Source organism: Heterocephalus glaber, unplaced genomic scaffold (genome assembly GCF_053883595.1).
Source record: "Heterocephalus glaber isolate CG9 unplaced genomic scaffold, H.glaber_assembly_v1.0 deba00001729, whole genome shotgun sequence".
Classification (NCBI taxonomy): Eukaryota; Metazoa; Chordata; class Mammalia; order Rodentia; family Bathyergidae; genus Heterocephalus; species Heterocephalus glaber.
The window spans coordinates 1,059-20,020 of NW_028258440.1; the positions used below are offsets into that span (position 1 = coordinate 1,059).

The 18,962-nt window shown below is 44.8% G+C and overlaps 1 protein-coding gene and 1 pseudogene across 2 annotated transcripts; one reads left to right on the top strand and one right to left on the bottom strand.

The window, feature by feature from the left end:
- Nucleotides 1–4,910: 4,910 nt before the first annotated feature.
- Nucleotides 4,911–6,353, bottom strand: LOC147821564 (EKC/KEOPS complex subunit LAGE3-like). Of its 2 annotated transcripts, none has more exons than XM_087199790.1 (3): nucleotides 6,119–6,353; nucleotides 5,468–5,590; nucleotides 4,911–5,226 (listed from the first exon to the last, which is right to left on the bottom strand). In XM_087199790.1, exons 1-3 carry the CDS (start codon nucleotides 6,259–6,261, stop codon nucleotides 5,196–5,198), a joined length of 297 nt encoding a protein of 98 aa, XP_087055916.1. In that variant the 5' UTR covers nucleotides 6,262–6,353; the 3' UTR covers nucleotides 4,911–5,195. The 2 variants fall into 2 exon arrangements, with proteins under 2 accessions (XP_087055916.1, XP_087055915.1); XM_087199789.1 differs by having other exon boundaries at nucleotides 6,041–6,353.
- Nucleotides 6,354–7,042: 689 nt separating this feature from the next.
- Nucleotides 7,043–18,962, top strand: part of LOC101707530 (protein phosphatase 1A pseudogene) — a 30,630-nt pseudogene continuing 18,710 nt past the window's right edge.

The following is an 18,962-nucleotide window of genomic DNA, read 5'->3' on the forward strand; positions in this document are numbered from 1 at the left end:
ACCCAACAATTGTCTACATGTTAGTAAAGACTCTATACTACATAAAGTCACCTGCTCAAATAATTTTAGTGATTTCACTTTAAGAAAGAGCATACTCTTATTATATAATTAAATGGGAAAAATAAGATAAAGTGCTTGCGGAGCAAATGTTCTACATATGGTACAAATGGCTATCATCAAATATTTTTTGTTTTTGTTTTTGGTTTTTTTTTGAGACAGGGTCTCACTATGTAGCCCAGCCTGGCCTCAAACTCAGGGCGATCCTCATGCCTCAGTCTCCCAAGTGCTGAGATTGCAGGAGTGTAATCCTTTGTACATCATTTTCTGAGAGTGGGAAGTCATTATACCAGGAAGGGAGTCACCTGAGAAAGAAGCGATCCCACCTTAGCATTCAGAAAGTAGTCTGACTAGTTTCCAATACAGAGACAGCAAATAGGTGTCAAAATCAAATTCAGAATGTGGAAACCAAGAATAAGTGTGATAAGGACAAAAGCAACAGATGAAGATTAAGCGAAAAGCAGTTACTGGCAACCCCACGAAGTTAACATTATTTTCCTAAGTCCTATTCTAAGGAGTTGCTGTTGACATACCAGTTAAATATAGCTTCTGAGGCTAGGAGAGGCATGCCTAGGCAAGGTTGGGTCACTTAAGTTGGGAGTTGGGGTCACTGGTAATTTTTCAGTCTTCTTGATTCATTTTCCCTATCCCAAGACCAGTGGGGGAACTAGTCCCAGTGAAGAGTCTTAAAGGAATGGGTTCCTTTTTACACCAGGGAGCTACTCATACAATGACTTGATTGTGCTTTACAGACAATTATTGGGGTAAACTCACCTTTCTGGTGAAAATATGTTCCAACATAGAAAAGAGTAAAGAAAGGGAGGTTCTCAAATCAATAAAACTATATTTGAGAATACTGTTTTAATACTGATATTGTATGATGATTCATTTGTGTGTGTGTGTGGAAGTGAGGATTGAACCCTGAACCTTTGCACTGAGCTACATCCCTAGCCACTTTTTAATTTTTAAACTTTGAGACAAGGTTTTCTTAAGTAGCTAGGTTGCCCGGGTTGAGCTCTGTTATGGCTTGTACCTAGATGTCCCCCCAAAGCCTCATGCAGTCATAGCTGGAGTTTCAAAGGTGGCTGGATTAGGGTGTGTGATGCTGGGATTAAGGGCGCCCCACCCAGGATGTGGGTGGCAGCACTCAAAAGGCAGGTAGCCTTGCAGGGATAAAAGGGACAGAAAGAAGGCAGGCTTGCTGCCCCTGCTGCTTGCTGCCTTCCGCCCGCCCCGCCATGCCACGGTCTGTTTCTCTACTTCAATGCCTCTCTGCCAAGCCACCCTGCCTTAGAGCCAGCCAGCTATGGACTGAAACCTCTACAAACTGTGAGCTAGATAAACCCTTCCTCCCTTACCTTGTGGGTGCTGGATATTTGTCTCATCAATGAGAACAGTAACTAAAACAAGCTCTCACTCGCAGTCCCCCTGTGTCAGCCTCCCAGGGGGCTAGAATTATAGACAGGCATCACCATGCCTAGCTCATAATTTGTTAAATTTTTTCACAATTCTTTAAAAAATAGAAAAAAATGTGGAGAAACAACATGTGTCTGACAACACACGGTTACCTCTTGTTCCCATTCGTCTCCACTTCAACAGTAAACACCCCGATTTATGTATATTAAATGTTGCTTTTCCTCAGATTGATCTGTAGACTATACTAATTTAGGTGAAACTCTTTAATAAAAAAATACAGTAAAAGCATAGAAACTCGCTTTTGTACGTACAAAACTACATCTGGTTATTCTTCTAACGTCTACTTTTATAACTTTTATTTTATTAGTACATTCTTGCAGTGCATGCAGTATACAATCGTCTTGGGGAGTGTGTTCATGTACACACTACAGCTTGTTTGTTTCTTTAATTTCTTTCCCCTTCCCTCGTCCTTCTGTCCCCCGTCCCTCCTTGCCCTATCCAGATTTTCATTCTTGCTGGTATTGCTAACCTTAGCTCATGTTATTGCATATAATGTTTACATTCATTGAGGTTATTAGGTTCCTGTACATGGCGTATCTTTATTCTACTCACTAGTGTCTTTATGCTTCCATTCTGTCATCTGGAAGGGGACACATGACAACCTTCTGTGCTGATTGTGAGGATTAAGTGAGCACAGAAAGAATTTTAGCTTTCACACTGGCCTACTCTCACACTACAGAGTGTACTTCTTTTCCTACTTTTAGTTGGCCCAAACTCACTCTGCAAAGCATGTTTCTTTTCCTTTCATATCTTTAACAAATGTAAAACCTCAAAAAAGAAAAAGAAAGAAAGAAAGAAAGAAAGAAAGCAAGCAAGCGGGCAGGCAGGCAATCAAGAAAGAAGAAAGAAAGAAAGAAAAAAGAAGGAAGGAAGGAAGGAAAGAAAGAAAGAAAGAAAGAATTTTAAATACTACCTGATTCAGGCTGATCATTCAACAGTTGTATATTTATTTTAGGAAAATTACTTGCTTTTACATCTCACATAGCATGATGAAGAGTTATTGCATATTCAGAGGAATTAGCCTCGTGGACATTAGACTGAGCATCTAATCTTACAGTCATTACAATTGTGTTGCTTCTATTTGTCATCTAGTGACATCACGCATCATTTCTCTACTTCTGCCAGACGGGACCGCCGAGGGTCACTCCTGAAGGTCTGGGTCGCCTAGAGCCTGGGAGCCACCCAGTCCTATCGTGAAGTTACTGGCTACAGGACCAGAAAGAACCTTCTGGCCTTTCCGTGACCTGGCCCTTGGCATTGCTTAGTGCATACCAAGTCTGGAGAGCCCACTGACACCTGACTCAGAAAGGGATTCTGAAAATTACTAAGTTGCAGTGCTGCCTGGGTCCCTAACTTCACCATGCCTCTGATCCGAACATAAGACAGCCCATTAGCAAAGACTGGCTTCCTCACGGTCAGGATGGACATGTCTGGCATTATTTGGAAGCCTTGGGAGGCCCTTGGAGCCCTGTAGAAGGCCACCATGGCTGAGAGTTCTGTGAGTCTCCCTTCTAGCCTTTCTAAAGAAATCCCCTGCCTCTGCCTGTCCGAGTTCCTTCCCAACCCGTCTTCCCTCAGTCCCCCAACTTTCCTTACTGTTTGTGTCAGATAGTTCCCTCAGGGAAGCCACACGCGATCCTTCAGCCTAAATGAAGAACAGGTGTGCAAGGATCACTTCGACCAGGATTTAAACTTTGGTAAACACAACTTCTTTTTTTCTCGTGTTGGAGTTTTCTCCTATTGCAGGGCCTTCACACTGAGCTGCATCCCCTGTCCTTTTATCTATTGTATTTTGAGGCAGGGTCTTGCTAAACAGGACATTCTTAACTCAGTGGGAAAAACAAGACTTACTCAATAAATGACGCTGGGACTGGAGGAACCTTTCAGGGAGCGATGCAGTGTCATTTCTCACACCACAATGAATTTCCAGTAGATAAACATGTTAAAGTACTACCATAAGCTGTCAATAGGTATTTTTATGATTTTATAGTGGGTCGCAGCTTTTATGATTTTGTAGTGGGTACCGCACAAAATCCAGGTTTATCTTGATGACATTTCCCTTGAATGCAAATATAATGTGAAATTCTGAGAATAACTCGGACAAAAAGTGAGGAAAGCAGGCAGGTATGACAGAAAGGTTGTCCTGCACGTTTGTCTGAGAGTAACCATCACAACTTCTCAACTTTGCACAAAACCCACTATCACCTGGTAGAACAAAGAAACACTTCCACAAGGACATTCACCCTACGGCTGTCTTTTCAAACAGGTGTCACCTTGTGATTAAGGCTTGTGTCCAAGGATTAATCATTGTGTCTCAAACTACGGGATGAAATCCTCCCCATTTTTGGCCTTAAAAACTCCCCCTTGCCTCACCTCCTCAGCTGCACTCATAGTTTATTATGGCTTCCATATTGCTGTGGCAATGCCATTCCATTCCCAAGTAAATGTCATTATTCCTTTAAAACCTCTCGTTCGGATTGCTGTTTGGGTGCAGAAGATTTTACAACATTTTTCAGAGGAGAGAGATTGGAACCATGAGGTTGGAAGGGGCTCTGGGGGAGAGTGGACCTGAGCCGTGTGGGAAAGAAGATCTCCGCTGGGGCCGGGGAGCTTGGTGCAGGAGGAAACGAGCCCTCCTCTCAAGTCCAGCTCCAGGGGGACTTCTCCCCCAGCTCCTCACCGCTCTCCTCGGCTCGCGTTGGGAACACAAGTTGGGCCAGAATTGGAGCAGATCATCAGCTCAAGTCCAGCATCGGTGGCTAGGGATTTAGCTCAGTGGTGCCGGCACCTGCCTCGCAAGCGCAAGGTCCGGAGTTCGATCCCTGGTACCACCAAAAAACAAAACAAAAACAAGTGATAAACATTCCCAATCAAGTCCAGCATCAGCTGATGGTGACAGAATCCGTGAGGACGGGGTTACTTGGTCCCGAGCCACCCTCCCATCAAGAGTAGTGGCTGGCTCCATTCTGGGCCCCAGGGATCTGACCCTCCTGAGGGGTGTCATGGAGGAGGCCCCTGGGGGCGGTCGCTGGGCCACGGTCCCCTCAGTCACACCTGGAATCCCTTCCTTAGGGTCTTGCGTTGGGCCCTGGAGGGGGAGCGGGTGACAAGACCAAAGCCCCCACCCCAGCAGCACAAAATCGCTGCCCTCTTGACCTCACGCCCTCCAGATGCGAAGGCTTATGTCAGCCTTGCTGTTTCTAGCCGCCTGTTTGTTATATTTACTAACTCCACCTCTCTGTCAGCCTGTAGATAGGTGCCCCCTGTGAGATGCTGCCATCTGTCCTCAGAGAACAAAAGCTAGAAAATAAGGGAAATGCTGTAGGTGAAAAAAAAACACAGACAACAATAACTCAAGCATGGAATCATTGCTCAGCTTTATTTTCTGCAGTGACAAACATTTAATTGTACCCTCCAGCAACAGGGAAACAAAACAAGCAGGCCTGAGAACCCAATAACTACTAAAGGGTTAAAAACAGGGCCTAAGATTAATATGTCAGGTAATTCAGTAAACAAGCCCTACGGACGGATGCATTGTCTGGCACGGGACACACGGGCTTCAGTCCCTTTTTCCTACTGAGACATGGAGGTAAGCAGGGGCCTCAAGACCTGCATGACATTGAAGAGGACAAAAAGGTCTTCAATGAAGGAGGTGAACGCTCTCAGCAAAGAGGGTCTTGAGAAACCCATCTCCTAAATGGAAGAGAAAGTGAAAGTTAAGTGGATGGTCAGAGTCCCCACACACTCCAGTTAGACTTAACTTTTGTTTTTTTAGTACCGGGGGTCGAACTCGGGACCTTGCGCTTGCCAGGCCGGCATGGCGCCACTGAGCTAAGTCCCTGGCCCCAGACAGAACTCTTAGGAGCCTCCCTGTCTCCCTCAAAACGCCCCTCTGAGCACCCTCCCTGGAACCCCAGCCCCATGTGGGACTGACACCATCATGAAGCGGCCATCCACGATGAGCTCCCTGTGAATCTCCGGCGAGTCCTGGAACGGAGCCAGGGTTCTTCGGGTGACCTCTGCCTCCATGGGACACAGGAAAGGCACCCTGAGGTTGCTGAGGGAGAAACAGTTAAGGCACAGTCCTCCCGGACCTCCCAGCCGCCTTCCCCGGGCTCTCTCAGGCTGCCCCAGCGCCCCACCAGGCACCTTCAGGGGTCGCCCTCCCTGTCCGCCTCCGCGGACTGAACGGACTGAAACCTTAGGCCTTATGGGCGCGGTGGAACCTTAAGGCCCAGCTCCTCCGTTTTTCCTCGCCACCGGCTTTTCTCTCTCCCTTTGGCCCCTTTGGCCCCATCCCGCGTTGCGTTGCGTTGCATTGCGTTGCGTTGCGTTGCGCGTTCCGTTCCATTCCAGAGTCTCTGGCTTCAGCCTCTCCTCTCCACCCCCAAGCCACTCCCCTCTCTAAATTCCTGCCCGCCCCGCCCTTGCCGCCTTGCCTCGCCTCGCCTTGCCTCCCTGATGTCCCCGAGGCCCCTGGCCCCAAAGGCCACATCCCAAAGGATACATTTCATGCAGGTGTGCCCCGATCCTACTGACCACCAGCATAGCCTGCCCACCGGACCCCTGGCCGAAAGATACCAACACAATCAGCAAAATGGTTCCGAGGTCTATGCCCTGGTCCACAGCCACGTTTGCTGAGGTGCCTTGGCTGTCGGAGATTCTGGAGTCACCCTGGTCATCTTCCTGGCCTTGCCCACCACCCGCACCACCGTCAGGGGCCTGCATGGCTGTCCGCCTCTTCACCTCAGAGCCAACCACCTCAACTCCCCACAGGCTCCTTTGCCTGAAGGAGGCGCCACGCGAAGCCCCGCCCCTTTCTACCCACAATCCACCTCGCCAGGCCCGTGCCACCTGTGCAGACAGGCCCTCCCCCAAAATGGACTTCTCTCCTGGAGACGTCTTTGGTGAATCAAGGCTACCGGGGCCCCTCACGCAGCTCCTCCCAGGAGCTCAGGGGTCACTCCTGTGCCTTTACACCAACGGATTCCAAGGTGTCTGGTGCCCTCCAGACTGGCCCAGCCCCGCGTCCCAGAGACTCTTTTAGCCATAGAGATGCTGAGTCCTCAGGAGACCCAGCTCTGTAACGGGTGCAGCAAGCAGGCTCTGCAGACCGCTTGGGGTTTCCTCCTGGACACCACTGGGAGGCTTTTGAACACAGGCATGGTCCCGCTGAGCCTGCCCAATGGACCAGGAAGACCCCACCATGCCCAGCGGGACACCACCACCCATGGGGCACTCTGCTGAGCCATGCACTGTCACCGAGCCCTAGCAGGGAGGAGAGTGCTGCTGGGCCAAGCCCATCCCTGCCCATCCCGTTCCCCATCACATACGTGGTCCAGCCTTCGGGACACAAAGATGGGGATGTAGACCTTTGCCAGTCCCCAACCTCAAGTCACATCCAAGCCACTCCCTGGGGCTAAGGTGGTCATTGTCATCCCGTTGTGCCTCCTGGAGAGGGAGGCTGGGGTAGAGGGGTGCTGTGTGAGTAGGGGAGCTGTGGGTGAAGATGGGAATGATGATCCAGGACTGGATGGCAGCCCTGCTACCTCCCCGTGGCCAGGGGCAAATGGCAGTGCCCTGGTCAGGGTCTGCCGGAGGGACAGGAAAGCCACCGCCAGTCGAGGTACATCCCCCCGTCAGGATGTTCTGTTGATATGGCCCTCAGATGCTCTCCCTCCCTCCATCCTGTTCCTAGGAATAAAGTCTTGCCACAGTCTGCTGAGCTGAAGATGCCTGGGGCCTTTGGCTGGGAGATGACCCTGTGTCTCAATCCACCTTGAAGAGGACAAGGCACCACAGAGGCAAACATAGCCCACTGTCCTCTAAACAAACAAGAAAGCATCCAGCAGCCCAAATCCTCTAAAAGGCCCCTTTCACCATTTCATTCCTTTGTTCTAAGCACCACACTTGAGTCCAGTGGGAGAGCATCTTGCCCGCCCCATCTAGGCATCACCTAGAAACTGCAAGAAACAAAGGGGAGAGGAGGGGGAGAGAGGAAAGGAAAGGAAACTGACAAGCAGAAACAAGTGGCTTCTTTGCAAAGACTGGGAAGAAGGCTCACAGAATTCTCAGCTTTAGTGGCATGGTAGAGAGACTGATGGACCTCCAAGTCTTAAGAATAATGTCAGACATGCCCATCACACCTGTGAGGAGACCACTCTTTGCTAACCAGTGCTCTTTTATTCAGAATGATGGCATGAATGGCCATATTAGGAACCCAGGTAGCACTGCATTTTTGTTTTTTACACAGAGACTTGCTATGTAGTCGGGCTCACCTTGAACATACTAATGTAGGCCAGGCAAGCCCTGAAATCATGGCAGTCCTCTTGCCAAGCTTCCAAAGTGCTGGGATTACATGTCTGTGCCACCATGCCCAGCAGCACTGCGTTTTACCAACTTTCTGAACCCTTTTCAGAATCCAGCTTTCTTGGCCCTGTATCCTTTGTTTGCATGCACTACAAGGCCCTGCGGGCAAGGTCCTGGAAAGGCTGGAAGATTCCTTCTGGGCCTCCAGGCACTAAATATCATAATAGGATTGAATGGCTTCTAGTACTAGGCTACCTAGACCATCAGGAGAGAGAGTCACCCTTAGAAATGGTTCTGAGGCATCCTCTCACAAAACTGGAGTTTGCCCTCAGAGAATACACAGGCAACAGCTGAGTCCGCTGTAGCTTTCCTATCCTGTAATGTGCATGGAAGTCTATGGGCTGTCGCCATCTCCACCCAAGAAGTGAAAAATCACCTAAAACACCTCCAATTCCTCAGTCTGGGGCTTGAAACCCACACATCATTGCTAGTTTTTGCTTGTAAAGAGAGCTCTTTCCTCATGAAACACAAAATGCAGTTCTGAGTGAGGTGAGGACACTTGTTAGATGCCAGGGAGGAGCTCACAGAAATAAATATGGAGAGAGCAGGAAGGACAGGGATAGAACAAACCAAACACAGGAGGTCAATGTCAATGGATTCATTCTGCAACAGGGAAAGTGGAGTCTCATATGAGGTAGGAGTAGGACGGGCAACAGCGTCTTCATGTCAGAAGAGAGTTTGGTTCACTTGCAGATGACAGCTGTTGGCAAGAGAGCTGGGCAGAGAAGCCTGGGAATGCAGGGCTTCTTTTGAAAGGGAGAGGAAGTACAAGGTTGCAGTGGTGCACTGGGGAGGCATACTGTGGCACCACCTGACCCTGAGGTACAGGGTATGAAAGGAAAGGACAGTTTTCACTGGAGAGGGCTGTGAGAAAGCAGTATCCCTGGTAACTGTTATGGTTCATATTAATAATGTACCCCAAAGGCAGGACTAATAATAATGTGGTCATAGGCAGGACTTTTGGAAGGTGATTAAATCACTGGGGAGGTATAAGCTGACTTGCTGTTAGGACACGGGCTCTGGTCAGAAGAGGCAGGTCACTGTGGGCATGACCTGGAACATGTATCTCCTTTGACAGGTCGTCCATATTCTCTCTCTCTCTCCTTCCTGGCTACCATGATTTGAGCAGGTTTCCTCTGCCCAATGCCTTCCACCATGCCATATCTGCCTTGGTGCCAGGTAAACACAGACAATAAATGTGCATCAAAATAAAACCCTCCTTTAATGTGTGGGTGTCAGGTGTTGTATCTCAGTGAGGAGGAAAGAGAGTAAGACAGATTGTCCACCAGGAGTGGGGTTATTGCTGTGACTACTTGGACATGTAGTTTAGAAGGCTCTGGAATTGGTTTGTGGAAGGAGTTTGGAAAGTTTGAACAGAAGATAGTGACTAGAGAAACCCTAGAAGGCTGTAAGATGAGATTGATGGGAGATTCTGATTAGTGCTTAGAAGACCAGAATGCAGATTCAAATGCAGATTGTAAAGAACAGCCTCAGGTTTCAGTTGGGTACAAGGACTCCATGGGCAGTTGGACTCAAGACCACGTGTGTTATGACTCAACAGAAAAGCTGTCTACATTTTGCTCATGTACTGTGACTTTGCAGGCCATTGATATTAAGGGTAGTGAACTAATTAATCTAGAGAAGGCATTTCAAGGCAGCCCGCTGTTCAGGCTGTAGTGTGGGTACTGTTGGGAGCTTTTCTCCAGCTCTACACTGAGAATCAAGAGCAAACAGTCTAGCGGAGTGATTTAAAAATTTTGAATATCAGCAGAAAGCAAGCGGCTACATAGTTGGAGCCTGTAAAGGTTTGACTGAGGAGAGGTCAGTTGCGGAAAGTATTAGCATTAAAAAATAGTGAAGCCCTGTATATCAGGACAATAGGAAAGATGACTTGATGGTATCTGAAAAATCAGCACGACCCCGTCCTTCACAGGCTACAGCATGCAAAAGAGAAAGACTTGGCTTTGAGAAGAGAGTCCCACGGACCACTGCTCAAGAAGGGCTGCCCAGGGAATTGGTTCCCTGGGATTTGGTTCACAGTGCTTTACCATCCAAACACTTAGAATCCCTTGCAACAAGGATAAATGGGGAGCCAGCTACTGATCAACCTGTGGGCTGACCTTAGCATCCTACAAGTGGCACTAGTTTCACAGGCATGCAGAATGCAATAGCTCTCAGTTCGGGAAGACTTCCACTCATATTTCAGGAGAAGGCCTGGGAGGCCAAGCAGTGTGGGCCTGAGAGGGCAGTGTGTGTGTCTATGAGAGTGAACTCAAAAGTGAAGTGGGGAGTCCTAGGAAGCTGGAGAAGCCAGGAACATGGAATATCTGAGAAAAGCTGCAGGCAGAGCCAACCCGAGAGAGAGGACTTGAGAGCTGCAACTGGCGATGGCATACGGGCAGGGCTGCCCACGTTGTTTGGAGTACACTTTTTACCATCACTTTCCTGAGTGCTGGACATGGAGCTACAGGATTTAATGTCTGACCACTTGGGTTTCCATCTTGCTTTGTTCCCATTCCTTTTTATTCTTCTACTCCTTCCTGGTGAATGGGAACATTTACCCTGTTCAATTGTATATTGGAAGTGCTTAACTTTCTTTTTTATTTTTTCAGTGGTTCACAGCCAAGACTTGGCTTTGAGTCTCAGAGAAGACTTTGAACTTGTACTTTTCAGCAATGCTGAACTGTCAAGCTTTGCTGAGTCTTAGAGATGAACTAAATGCATTTTTCATAAAGAGACATGCATGAGTCTTTTGGAGACCAGGGTCAGAATGGTTTATATCTACATGCCCCCCTATAGCCTCATGCACTCATAGCAGGGGCTTTTGGAAGGTGATTGGATCATGGGATCAATATGGTGGACTTGTTGTTGGGAGGTGGGGTCTGGCTAGAGAGGGTGGGTTACTGGAGGTGTGGCCTGGAAGAGTGTATCTCCTTTTCTGGCTGTTCACTCCTCTCTCTCCTTTCTGACACCACAATGTAAGCAGCTTTCCCCTACCTAGCCTCCTCCAGCATGGCTGGCTGATCTGCCTTGGTGACAGCCAACCATGGACTGTAAATGAAAAACCTCTCCTCCTTCAAGTTATGGGTATCAGGCATTCTGTTTCATTGAAGAAAAAAGAAAAGTAACTAAGCAAGTTAAGGGCCAAGCATCTTTAAAGGTGTGGGGTAGAAGAATGGTCTACGAAAAGGGGGATTACACACTATGAGTTTCAGAAGGCACAGGGAGGGGGTTGGGCAGCTGAGTCTGGGAAAGAATCATCGAGACTCTGGTGCTTTAAGCCTAGGTTTTTATTCCAGTCTCAACACATTACCGCATAAGGTCCATTTCTGCTTTCACCCAGTGAAGCCAATAACTTGAGAGACAGAGTCACAGGGTAAGAAAGAGCTTTACCAGCAACAACTGGCAAGTTGGAAGATGCGATCTTCAGTCCCAAAAACAGAGAAACACCCAGGGATCCCTCATTTGGCAGGCTAGGCAGGAGGATCACTGTGAGTTCAAGACCAGCCTGGGCTACACAGTAAGTTCAAGGACAGCCTGCACTACAAAGTGAGACCCTGTCTCAAAAAAAAAATAAACAAACAAACAAACGAATGAATAAATAAATACATACATAAAGGCTAATTAGCTTAGGAGTTGCAGGCACAAGCCCTATATAGGGATGTTGAACAGGTATATCAGACAGCTCAGCTCCAGGGTACAGTAGTTTCACATTTTATGGTAGGCCTGCTTTTCTGATGTTCAAGCTGCTATTACCTGAACCTCACCAGATGATCTGGCTTCTATAAATCTAGAGAAATGTTATTGATTAGCAAGGGTTTCGACCTGTGTCATTTTAGTTCCTTTCCGCAGAAATAGCTAAAGTTGCAGCCAATCATTAAAATACAAAGGCATGTTTCGCTGGAGAACAGGGGAAGAGAATGAAAGGTAACTTTTGCCAGGGAACAATTTGTAAGCCACTAGGCCGCTTGAGAGGTGTCATCTCCAGTAAAGCTGGTAGAGGTCACACAATATATTCCTCATGTGCAGCACCTCCAAAATTAGTAGATTTTAATATCAACTGAAAGCACGTGAAGGTGGAGATTTAGTTAGGTTTTCCCTTGGTCCAATCTAACGTCCTTAAATATTATAAATGAATGTTAAATTTGCAAGGGCCACATGACATGTGTTAGTTGTGTAGTATGTTTTCCTCCTATCATCATTTAATGTTCTGAAGGTCATTAACAGATGTCACAGTATCGATCATTCTTATATTCCCATTCTACTCAGATAGAGCAAGGTCTGGTCTTGCTTTCAGCAGCTTCTGCATCTGAGCAAGGATTTCCTGTCCGTTCCTCCTTTTCAAGTGGGAGGGAGGAAACTGTCCAGAAGATCCATCTGATGGGGTGTCCGGTTTGGCCCCTCTTTTGTTGTCTTCACCTTCATCCACCCATTGAACTAACAGTTCCCAAGTGCCCCTGGTGTGCCAGGCCCTGGGGAGCAGGCTTGCTTGCCTGGTGACTTCATTTTCAGTTGATTCTATATATCCTTCGCCACCATTCTGACATCCTATCTGCCGCATGAACATTTACGTGTTCTTACTTCTTAAAGTCTAGGTAACCCTGGGGTGGGGTGGAGAAATAGGCCAGGCTCTCCAGATCCCCCTTATGAACAGGCCCTGCCTCGGACCTGGACACTCTCAGGAGGCTGCTGGACCCACACATGGTCCTGATGAGCCCACCCTACAGGACAGGAAGAACCCTGTGATGCCCAAACACTCACCTATCCTGATCTCTCATAGCAGCTGGATCTTTGTTTCTATCTCTATCATCTTTTGTGTTGGAGAACGTTTTGCCCCATGCTGTGAGCTCCTGGTTCCCACTATGTATGCCCCCCTAGCACACAAGAACATAGAGAAACTTGGAGTTTAGGAGGAAACGATGGTACCTCTCACATGTATTTGCAGCTGAGGGTCAGCAGGCATGAGTGAATGAGTGAGTAGATGGATGAAGCCATTGTGTGTTTTCCACATGAATAAGGAGTTTGAAAATAGTACTAGCTGGAGGTGGTGTGAGGAATTGCTTCCATTTTTATAGGGCTCTATATGGGCCCAACTGCACGTTCCTTCTTACTACCCATTGCTCTGGAGTTTAAATGAAAGTGCCTGAAATGGACCCCACCCTTTCCCCATTTTTCTCTATAAGTATGCTGTCCAACACAGAAGCCACTAGTCACATGTGGCCATTTAAATATAACTGTCTTAAAATAAAATGAAAAGATTACTTAAAATTCAGTTAGATTCAAATACAGTTCTTCAGCACCTTGAGCCCCATTTCAAGCACTCAGCTCCATGTAGCTAGTGACAAGTGGCCAGTGTATGTTGCATGGGCAGTTCTTACCATCGCCTCTGTCAATCTGAATTTCTGGTTGTCATTCACAGCAGACATCTGAGGACTCCCTGATGTTTTGTAGTGCTGCCAAGTCCAAACATGTATATAGTGAAATGCAAATTAAACAATAAACTCCTGTTTATTCCTTTTCTTCATATCGCTCCTAGAATCTAGCTGACAAAACTGTACTGGAGAGGGTCAGATAGTGAATATATTAACCTTTATTGGGCACCTTTGCTGTCAGTTCTTTCCCTTGTTCTTGTTTTTTTATTTCTAACCAACTCTTTTACAAGGTAAAAACTATAATGACCCGGCACGGTTAAAGTAAACAATTTGTGACCAAAATGGGCCTCTGTGGCATAGAGGAAAACATTTTTTTAAAATTCTTCTATTCGTACATTTTATGTATACAATACATTTGCATTTCTCATTGGGAAATTGTACCTTTATATGATGCATCTTGGTTCTTCTTTTTTGGCATTTCCAGCCCTCCCTTCAAGTGCTCCACCCTTCACTATGGACAAAGACTTTGTTCCAATTTTTTCCATTTCTCATCATTTTTCCTTTCCCTTCTTTCCTTTCCCCTGCCTCTCCCACTTCCCCTACCCCTTTGGACCTTTTCTTCCTAGTTCGCATTATCAATCATTCATTCTAATCATTGATACATTGTAGATATACAATATTATGACATTTATCATTGCAAATTTGCACCTTTACATAATCTCTCTTGGTTCTCATTTTTCCCCCTTGCCCTGCCTTCCCTTCCACCCCTCTATCCCTCCCTATTTACAAAGACTTTTTTTTCCATTTTTTCATTGTCTCATATTAATTCCATTCCCTTGTTTCCTTTCCCCTACCCCTCCCACTTCCCCTTCCCCTTTGCCACTTTTTCTTCCTATTTCACATAATCTACTATACCTTTTAGTCCTTATTTACACTTTCAGTTTCTCACACTAGCGAATCTATTCGGTATTTATACATGTGTGCCCTATTTATTTTACTTAAGAGTATCGCCTCAATGTGCATCCATTTAGCTATAAATGTCTCTAATTTCTCATTTTTTATGGCTGAGTAGTACTTCATTTTATTTAAAAACCACATTTTCTTCATTCAGTCTCCAGTTGATGGGCTTTTGGGCTGTTTCCAAGTTTTAGCTATGACAAATTGTGCTGCTATGAACATGGGTGCACATATATCACTGTGATATGACTCTTTTAAATCCTTGGGGAAGATACCCAGCAGGAGAATAGCTGGGTCAAATGGGACTTCCAATCCTAGTTCTTTGGGGTATCTCCATAGTGATTTCCTCAGTGGTTGCACCAGTCTACACTCCCACCAGCAGTGGAGCAGGGGTCCTCTTTCCCCGCAACCCCACCAGCATTTGTTATTGGTTGATTTCATTATAGCAGCCATTCTTTCTGGAGTGAGGTGGAATCTCAGCTTTGTTTTCATTTACATCTCTCCAATGAACAGTGATGTTGAACATCTTTTCATGTATTTATTTGCTATTTCTACTTCTTTGGTTGAGAAATGTCTATTCATTTCAGATGCCCATTTTCAGATTGGGTCTTTAAATTTGGGAGGTCTGATCTTTTAAAGTTCTTTATAGATTTGAGATAGTAGATCTTTGTCTGAGGAACAGCATGGGAAGATTTTTCCCACATTGTGGGTTGTCTCTTCACACTGCTGGTGGTTTCTCTTGGAGGAGAAGCTTTTTAATAAGAAGAGATCCCACTTGTTGATTGTGCTAGTTCACGGGCAACTGAGGTTTTGTTCATAAAATCTTTTCCTACACCAATGTCCTCAAGAGTTCTACCTAACCTCTGTTCCTGCTGGTTCAGCATTTCTATTTTAATATTTAGATTTTTAATCCATTTCAATTTTAGTTTAGTGCATGCCGAGAGATATAGGTCTAGTTTTAATCTTTGGCATGTTGAAACCCAATTTTTCCAGCACCTTTTATTAAAGAGGCTCTTTTTCTTCCAGTGCAGGCATTTAGCTCCTTTGTCAAAGACAAGGTGGCTGAGTATTTCTGGCATTGTTTCTGCATCTTTTAATCTGTTCCACTGGTCCTCAAGTCTGTTCCTTTGCCATTACTATGCTTCTTTTATCACAGTAGCTTTGTAGTATAGTTTCAAATTGGGGTTCGTGATACCCCCTGCCATGTCTCTGTTACCTAGAATTGCTTGGCTATTCTGGGTCTCTTCTTGTTCCAAATGAATTTGTGGATTGTTTTCCCAAGGTCCATGAAGTATGCTGTTGGGATCTCAATTGGAATTGCATTGAATCTATATAGCCATTTTGGAACTATGGCCATTTTCACTATATTGATCCTTCCTACCCAGGAGCAGGGGATGTCTGTCCGTTTTCTGATATCATCTTCAATCTCTTTTCAGAGTGCTATAGTTTTCAAAGAGGAGGTCTTTGATTTCTTTTGTTAGGTTGATTCCTAGGTATTTCAGATTTTTGGATTGTATTGTGAAAGGAATTATTTGCCCTATTTCTCTCTCAGTGAGTCTGTTGTTCGTGTAGAGAAAAGCTATTGAATTTTGTGTGTTGCCTTTATATCCACCTACTTTACTGAACTTGGTTAACTCTAGAAGATTTTGATGGAATTCCTGGGGTCTTCTTTTTTTTTGTATATCCTTTTATTGGTACATTTTAGGTGTACAATATAATGACATTCATTATTGGAGATATGCACCTTTACATCCTCTCTTGGTTCTTATTTTTCCCCCTTCCCCTGCCCGCATTTCAACCCCTCCATCCCTTCCTATTTACAAAGACTTTGTTTCCTTTTTGGCATTTTCTCATATTAATTCCATTCCCTTCTTTCCTTTCCTCTACCCCTCCCACTTCCTTCCCCTTTGCCCCTTTTCTTCCTATTTCACATTATCTATTATACTTTTTAGTCCTTATTTACACTTTCAGTTTCTCACACTAGACAAACTATTCAGTATTTACACATTTGTCCTATTTATTTCACTTAAAGTATCACCTCAATGTGCATCCATTTAGCAATAAAAGTCTCTAATTTTTCATTTTTGATGGCTGAGTAGTATTCCAATTTATTAAGAAAATCACATTTTCTTTATCCAGTCTCCAGTTGATGGGCATTTGGGCTGTTTACAAGTTTTAGCTATTACAAACTGTGCTGCTATGAACATGGGTGCACATATATCACTGTGATATGATTCTTTTAGTTTTTGGGTAAGATACCCAGCTGGGGAATAGCTGGGTCAACTGGGACTTCCAGTCCTAGTTCTTTGAGGTATCTCCATACTGATTTCCACAGTGGTTGCACCAGTCTACACTCCCACCAGCAGTGCAGCAGTGTTCTTCTTTCCCCGCAGCCCCGCCAGCATATGTTATTGGTTGATTTCATGATAGCAGCCATTCTTTCTGGAGTGAAGTGGAATCTAAGCATAGTTTTCATTTGTAACTATTGAATGACCAGTAATGTTGAACATTTTTTCGTATCTTTATTTGCCATTTCTACTTCTTTGTGTGAGAAATGTCTGTTTATTTTAGATGCCCATTTTTGGATTGGGTGTTTAAACTTTGGAGGTCTGTCCCAAATTTATAGACCCAATCCAAAAATGGGCATCTGAAGTGAACAAACATTTCTCAGACAAAGAAGTAGAAATAGCAAATAAATACATGAAAAGATGTTCAACATCACTGGTCATTCGAGAGAGACAAATGAAAACAACCCTGAGATTCCACTTCACTCCAGAAAGAATGGCTGCTATCATGAAATCAACCAATAACAAATGCTGGCGGGGCTGTGGGGTAAGAGGAACCCTGCTCCACTGCTGGTAGGAGTGTAGACTGGTGCAACCACTGTGGAAATCAGTATGGAGATACCTCAAAGAACTAGGACTGGAATTCCCATCTGACCCTGCTATTCCACTGCTGGGGATCTTCCCCAAAGAATTAAAAGAATCATACCACAGTGATACATGTGCACCCATGTTCATAGCAGCACAGTTTGTAACAGCTAAAATTTGGAAACAGCCCAAATGCCCATCAACTCAGACTGGATAAAGAAAATGTGGTTTTTTAAAATAAAATGGAGTACTACTCAGCCATAAAAAATGAGAAATTAGAGACATTTATAGCTAAGTGGAAGCACAATGACACAATACTCTTAAGTGAAATAAATAGGACACACATGAATAAATATCAAATAGTTTCTCTGGTGTGAGGAAGTGAAAGTGTAAATAAGGACTAAAATATATAATAGGTAATGTGAAATAGGAAGAAAAGGGGCAAAGGGGAAGGAAGTCGGAGGGCTAGGAAAAAGGATAGAAGGGAATGGGATTAATATGACAAAATGGAAAAATAGGAACAAAATCTTTGTAAATTGGGAGGGATGGAGGGGTTGAAGGGAGGGCTGGGCAATGGTGAAAAATAAGAACCAAGAGAGACTATGTAAAGGTGCAAACTTCCAATAGCAAATGTCATTATATTGTATACCTAAAATGTACCATTGATTAGAATGAATAATCGATAATGCAACATAGGAAGAAAAGGTCCAAAGGGGCAGGGGTAGTGGGAGGGGCAGGGGAAAGGAAAGAAGGGAAAGGAAACATGCTGAGAAATGGAAAAAATGGAAATAAAGTCTTTGTCAATAGGGAAGGGTGGAGGGCGTGAAGGGAGGGCTAGGAATGTGGAAAAAATAAGAACCAAGATGCATTATGTAAAGGTACAATTCCCAATGAGAAATGTAATTGTGTTGTATACCTACAATGTACCAATAAAAGAATTTAATAAAAATAAATAAATTTTGGAGGTCTGATGTTTTAATGTTCTTTACAGATTTGAGATAGTAGACCTTTGTCTGAGGGATCTCTGGTGAAAATTTTTTCCTACATTGTGCCTTGTCTCTTCTCACTGCTGGTGGTTTCTCTTGCTCTGCAGAAGCTTTTTAGTAAGAAGAGATCCCACTTGTTGATTGTTCATGCTAGTTCACAGGCAACTGAGGTTTTGTTCATAAAGTCTTTCCCTACCCCAATGTCTTGAAGAGTTCTACCTAAGCGCTGTTCCTGTTGGTTCAGCATTTCTGTTTTTATGTTTAGATCTTTAATCCATTTCAATTTTAGTTTAGTGCATGGTGAGAGATATAGGTCTAGTTTTAGTCTTTGGCAATTTGAAACCCAATTTCTCCAGCACCATTTATTAAAGAAGCTATGGTTCCTCTAGAGGGGATGTTTGTCTTCTTTGTCAAAGATGAGGTGGCTGAGTGTGTCTGGAGTTGTTTTTGCATCTTCTAATCTGTTCCACTGGTCCTCAGGTCTGTTTCTTTGCCAGTACCATGCTGTTTTTATCATAGTAACTTAGTAGTATAGTTTCAAGTTGGGGGTTGTAATACCCCCTGCCATGTCTCTATTACCTAGAATTGCTTTGTTATTCTTGGTCTCTTCTTGTTCCAAATGAATTTTTGGATTGTTTTCTCAAGGTCCATGAAGTATGCTGCTGGTAATTCTCTTGGGATTGCATTGAATCTATATAGCACTTTTGGAAGTATGGCCATTTTCACTATGTTGATCCTTCCTACCCAGGAGCAAGAGATGTCTTTCCATTTTCTGATATCCACTTCAATCTCTTTTATCAAAGTGCTATAGTTTTTAGAGAAGGGGTCTTTGATTTCTTTTGTTAGGTTGATTCCTAAGTATTTCAGTTTTTTGG

Coding starts and splice junctions, on each gene's coding strand:
- LOC147821564 (XM_087199789.1), bottom strand. CDS start 6,261: ATGCAGGCCCCTGACGGTGGTGCGGGTGGTGGGCAAGGCCAGGAAGAT. Junction 5,591..6,040: donor GGGGCACACCTGCATGAAAT/GTATCCTTTGGG, acceptor TTTCTCCCTCAG/CAACCTCAGGGTGCCTTTCC. Junction 5,227..5,467: donor GATGGCCGCTTCATGATGGT/GTCAGTCCCACA, acceptor TCTTCCATTTAG/GAGATGGGTTTCTCAAGACC.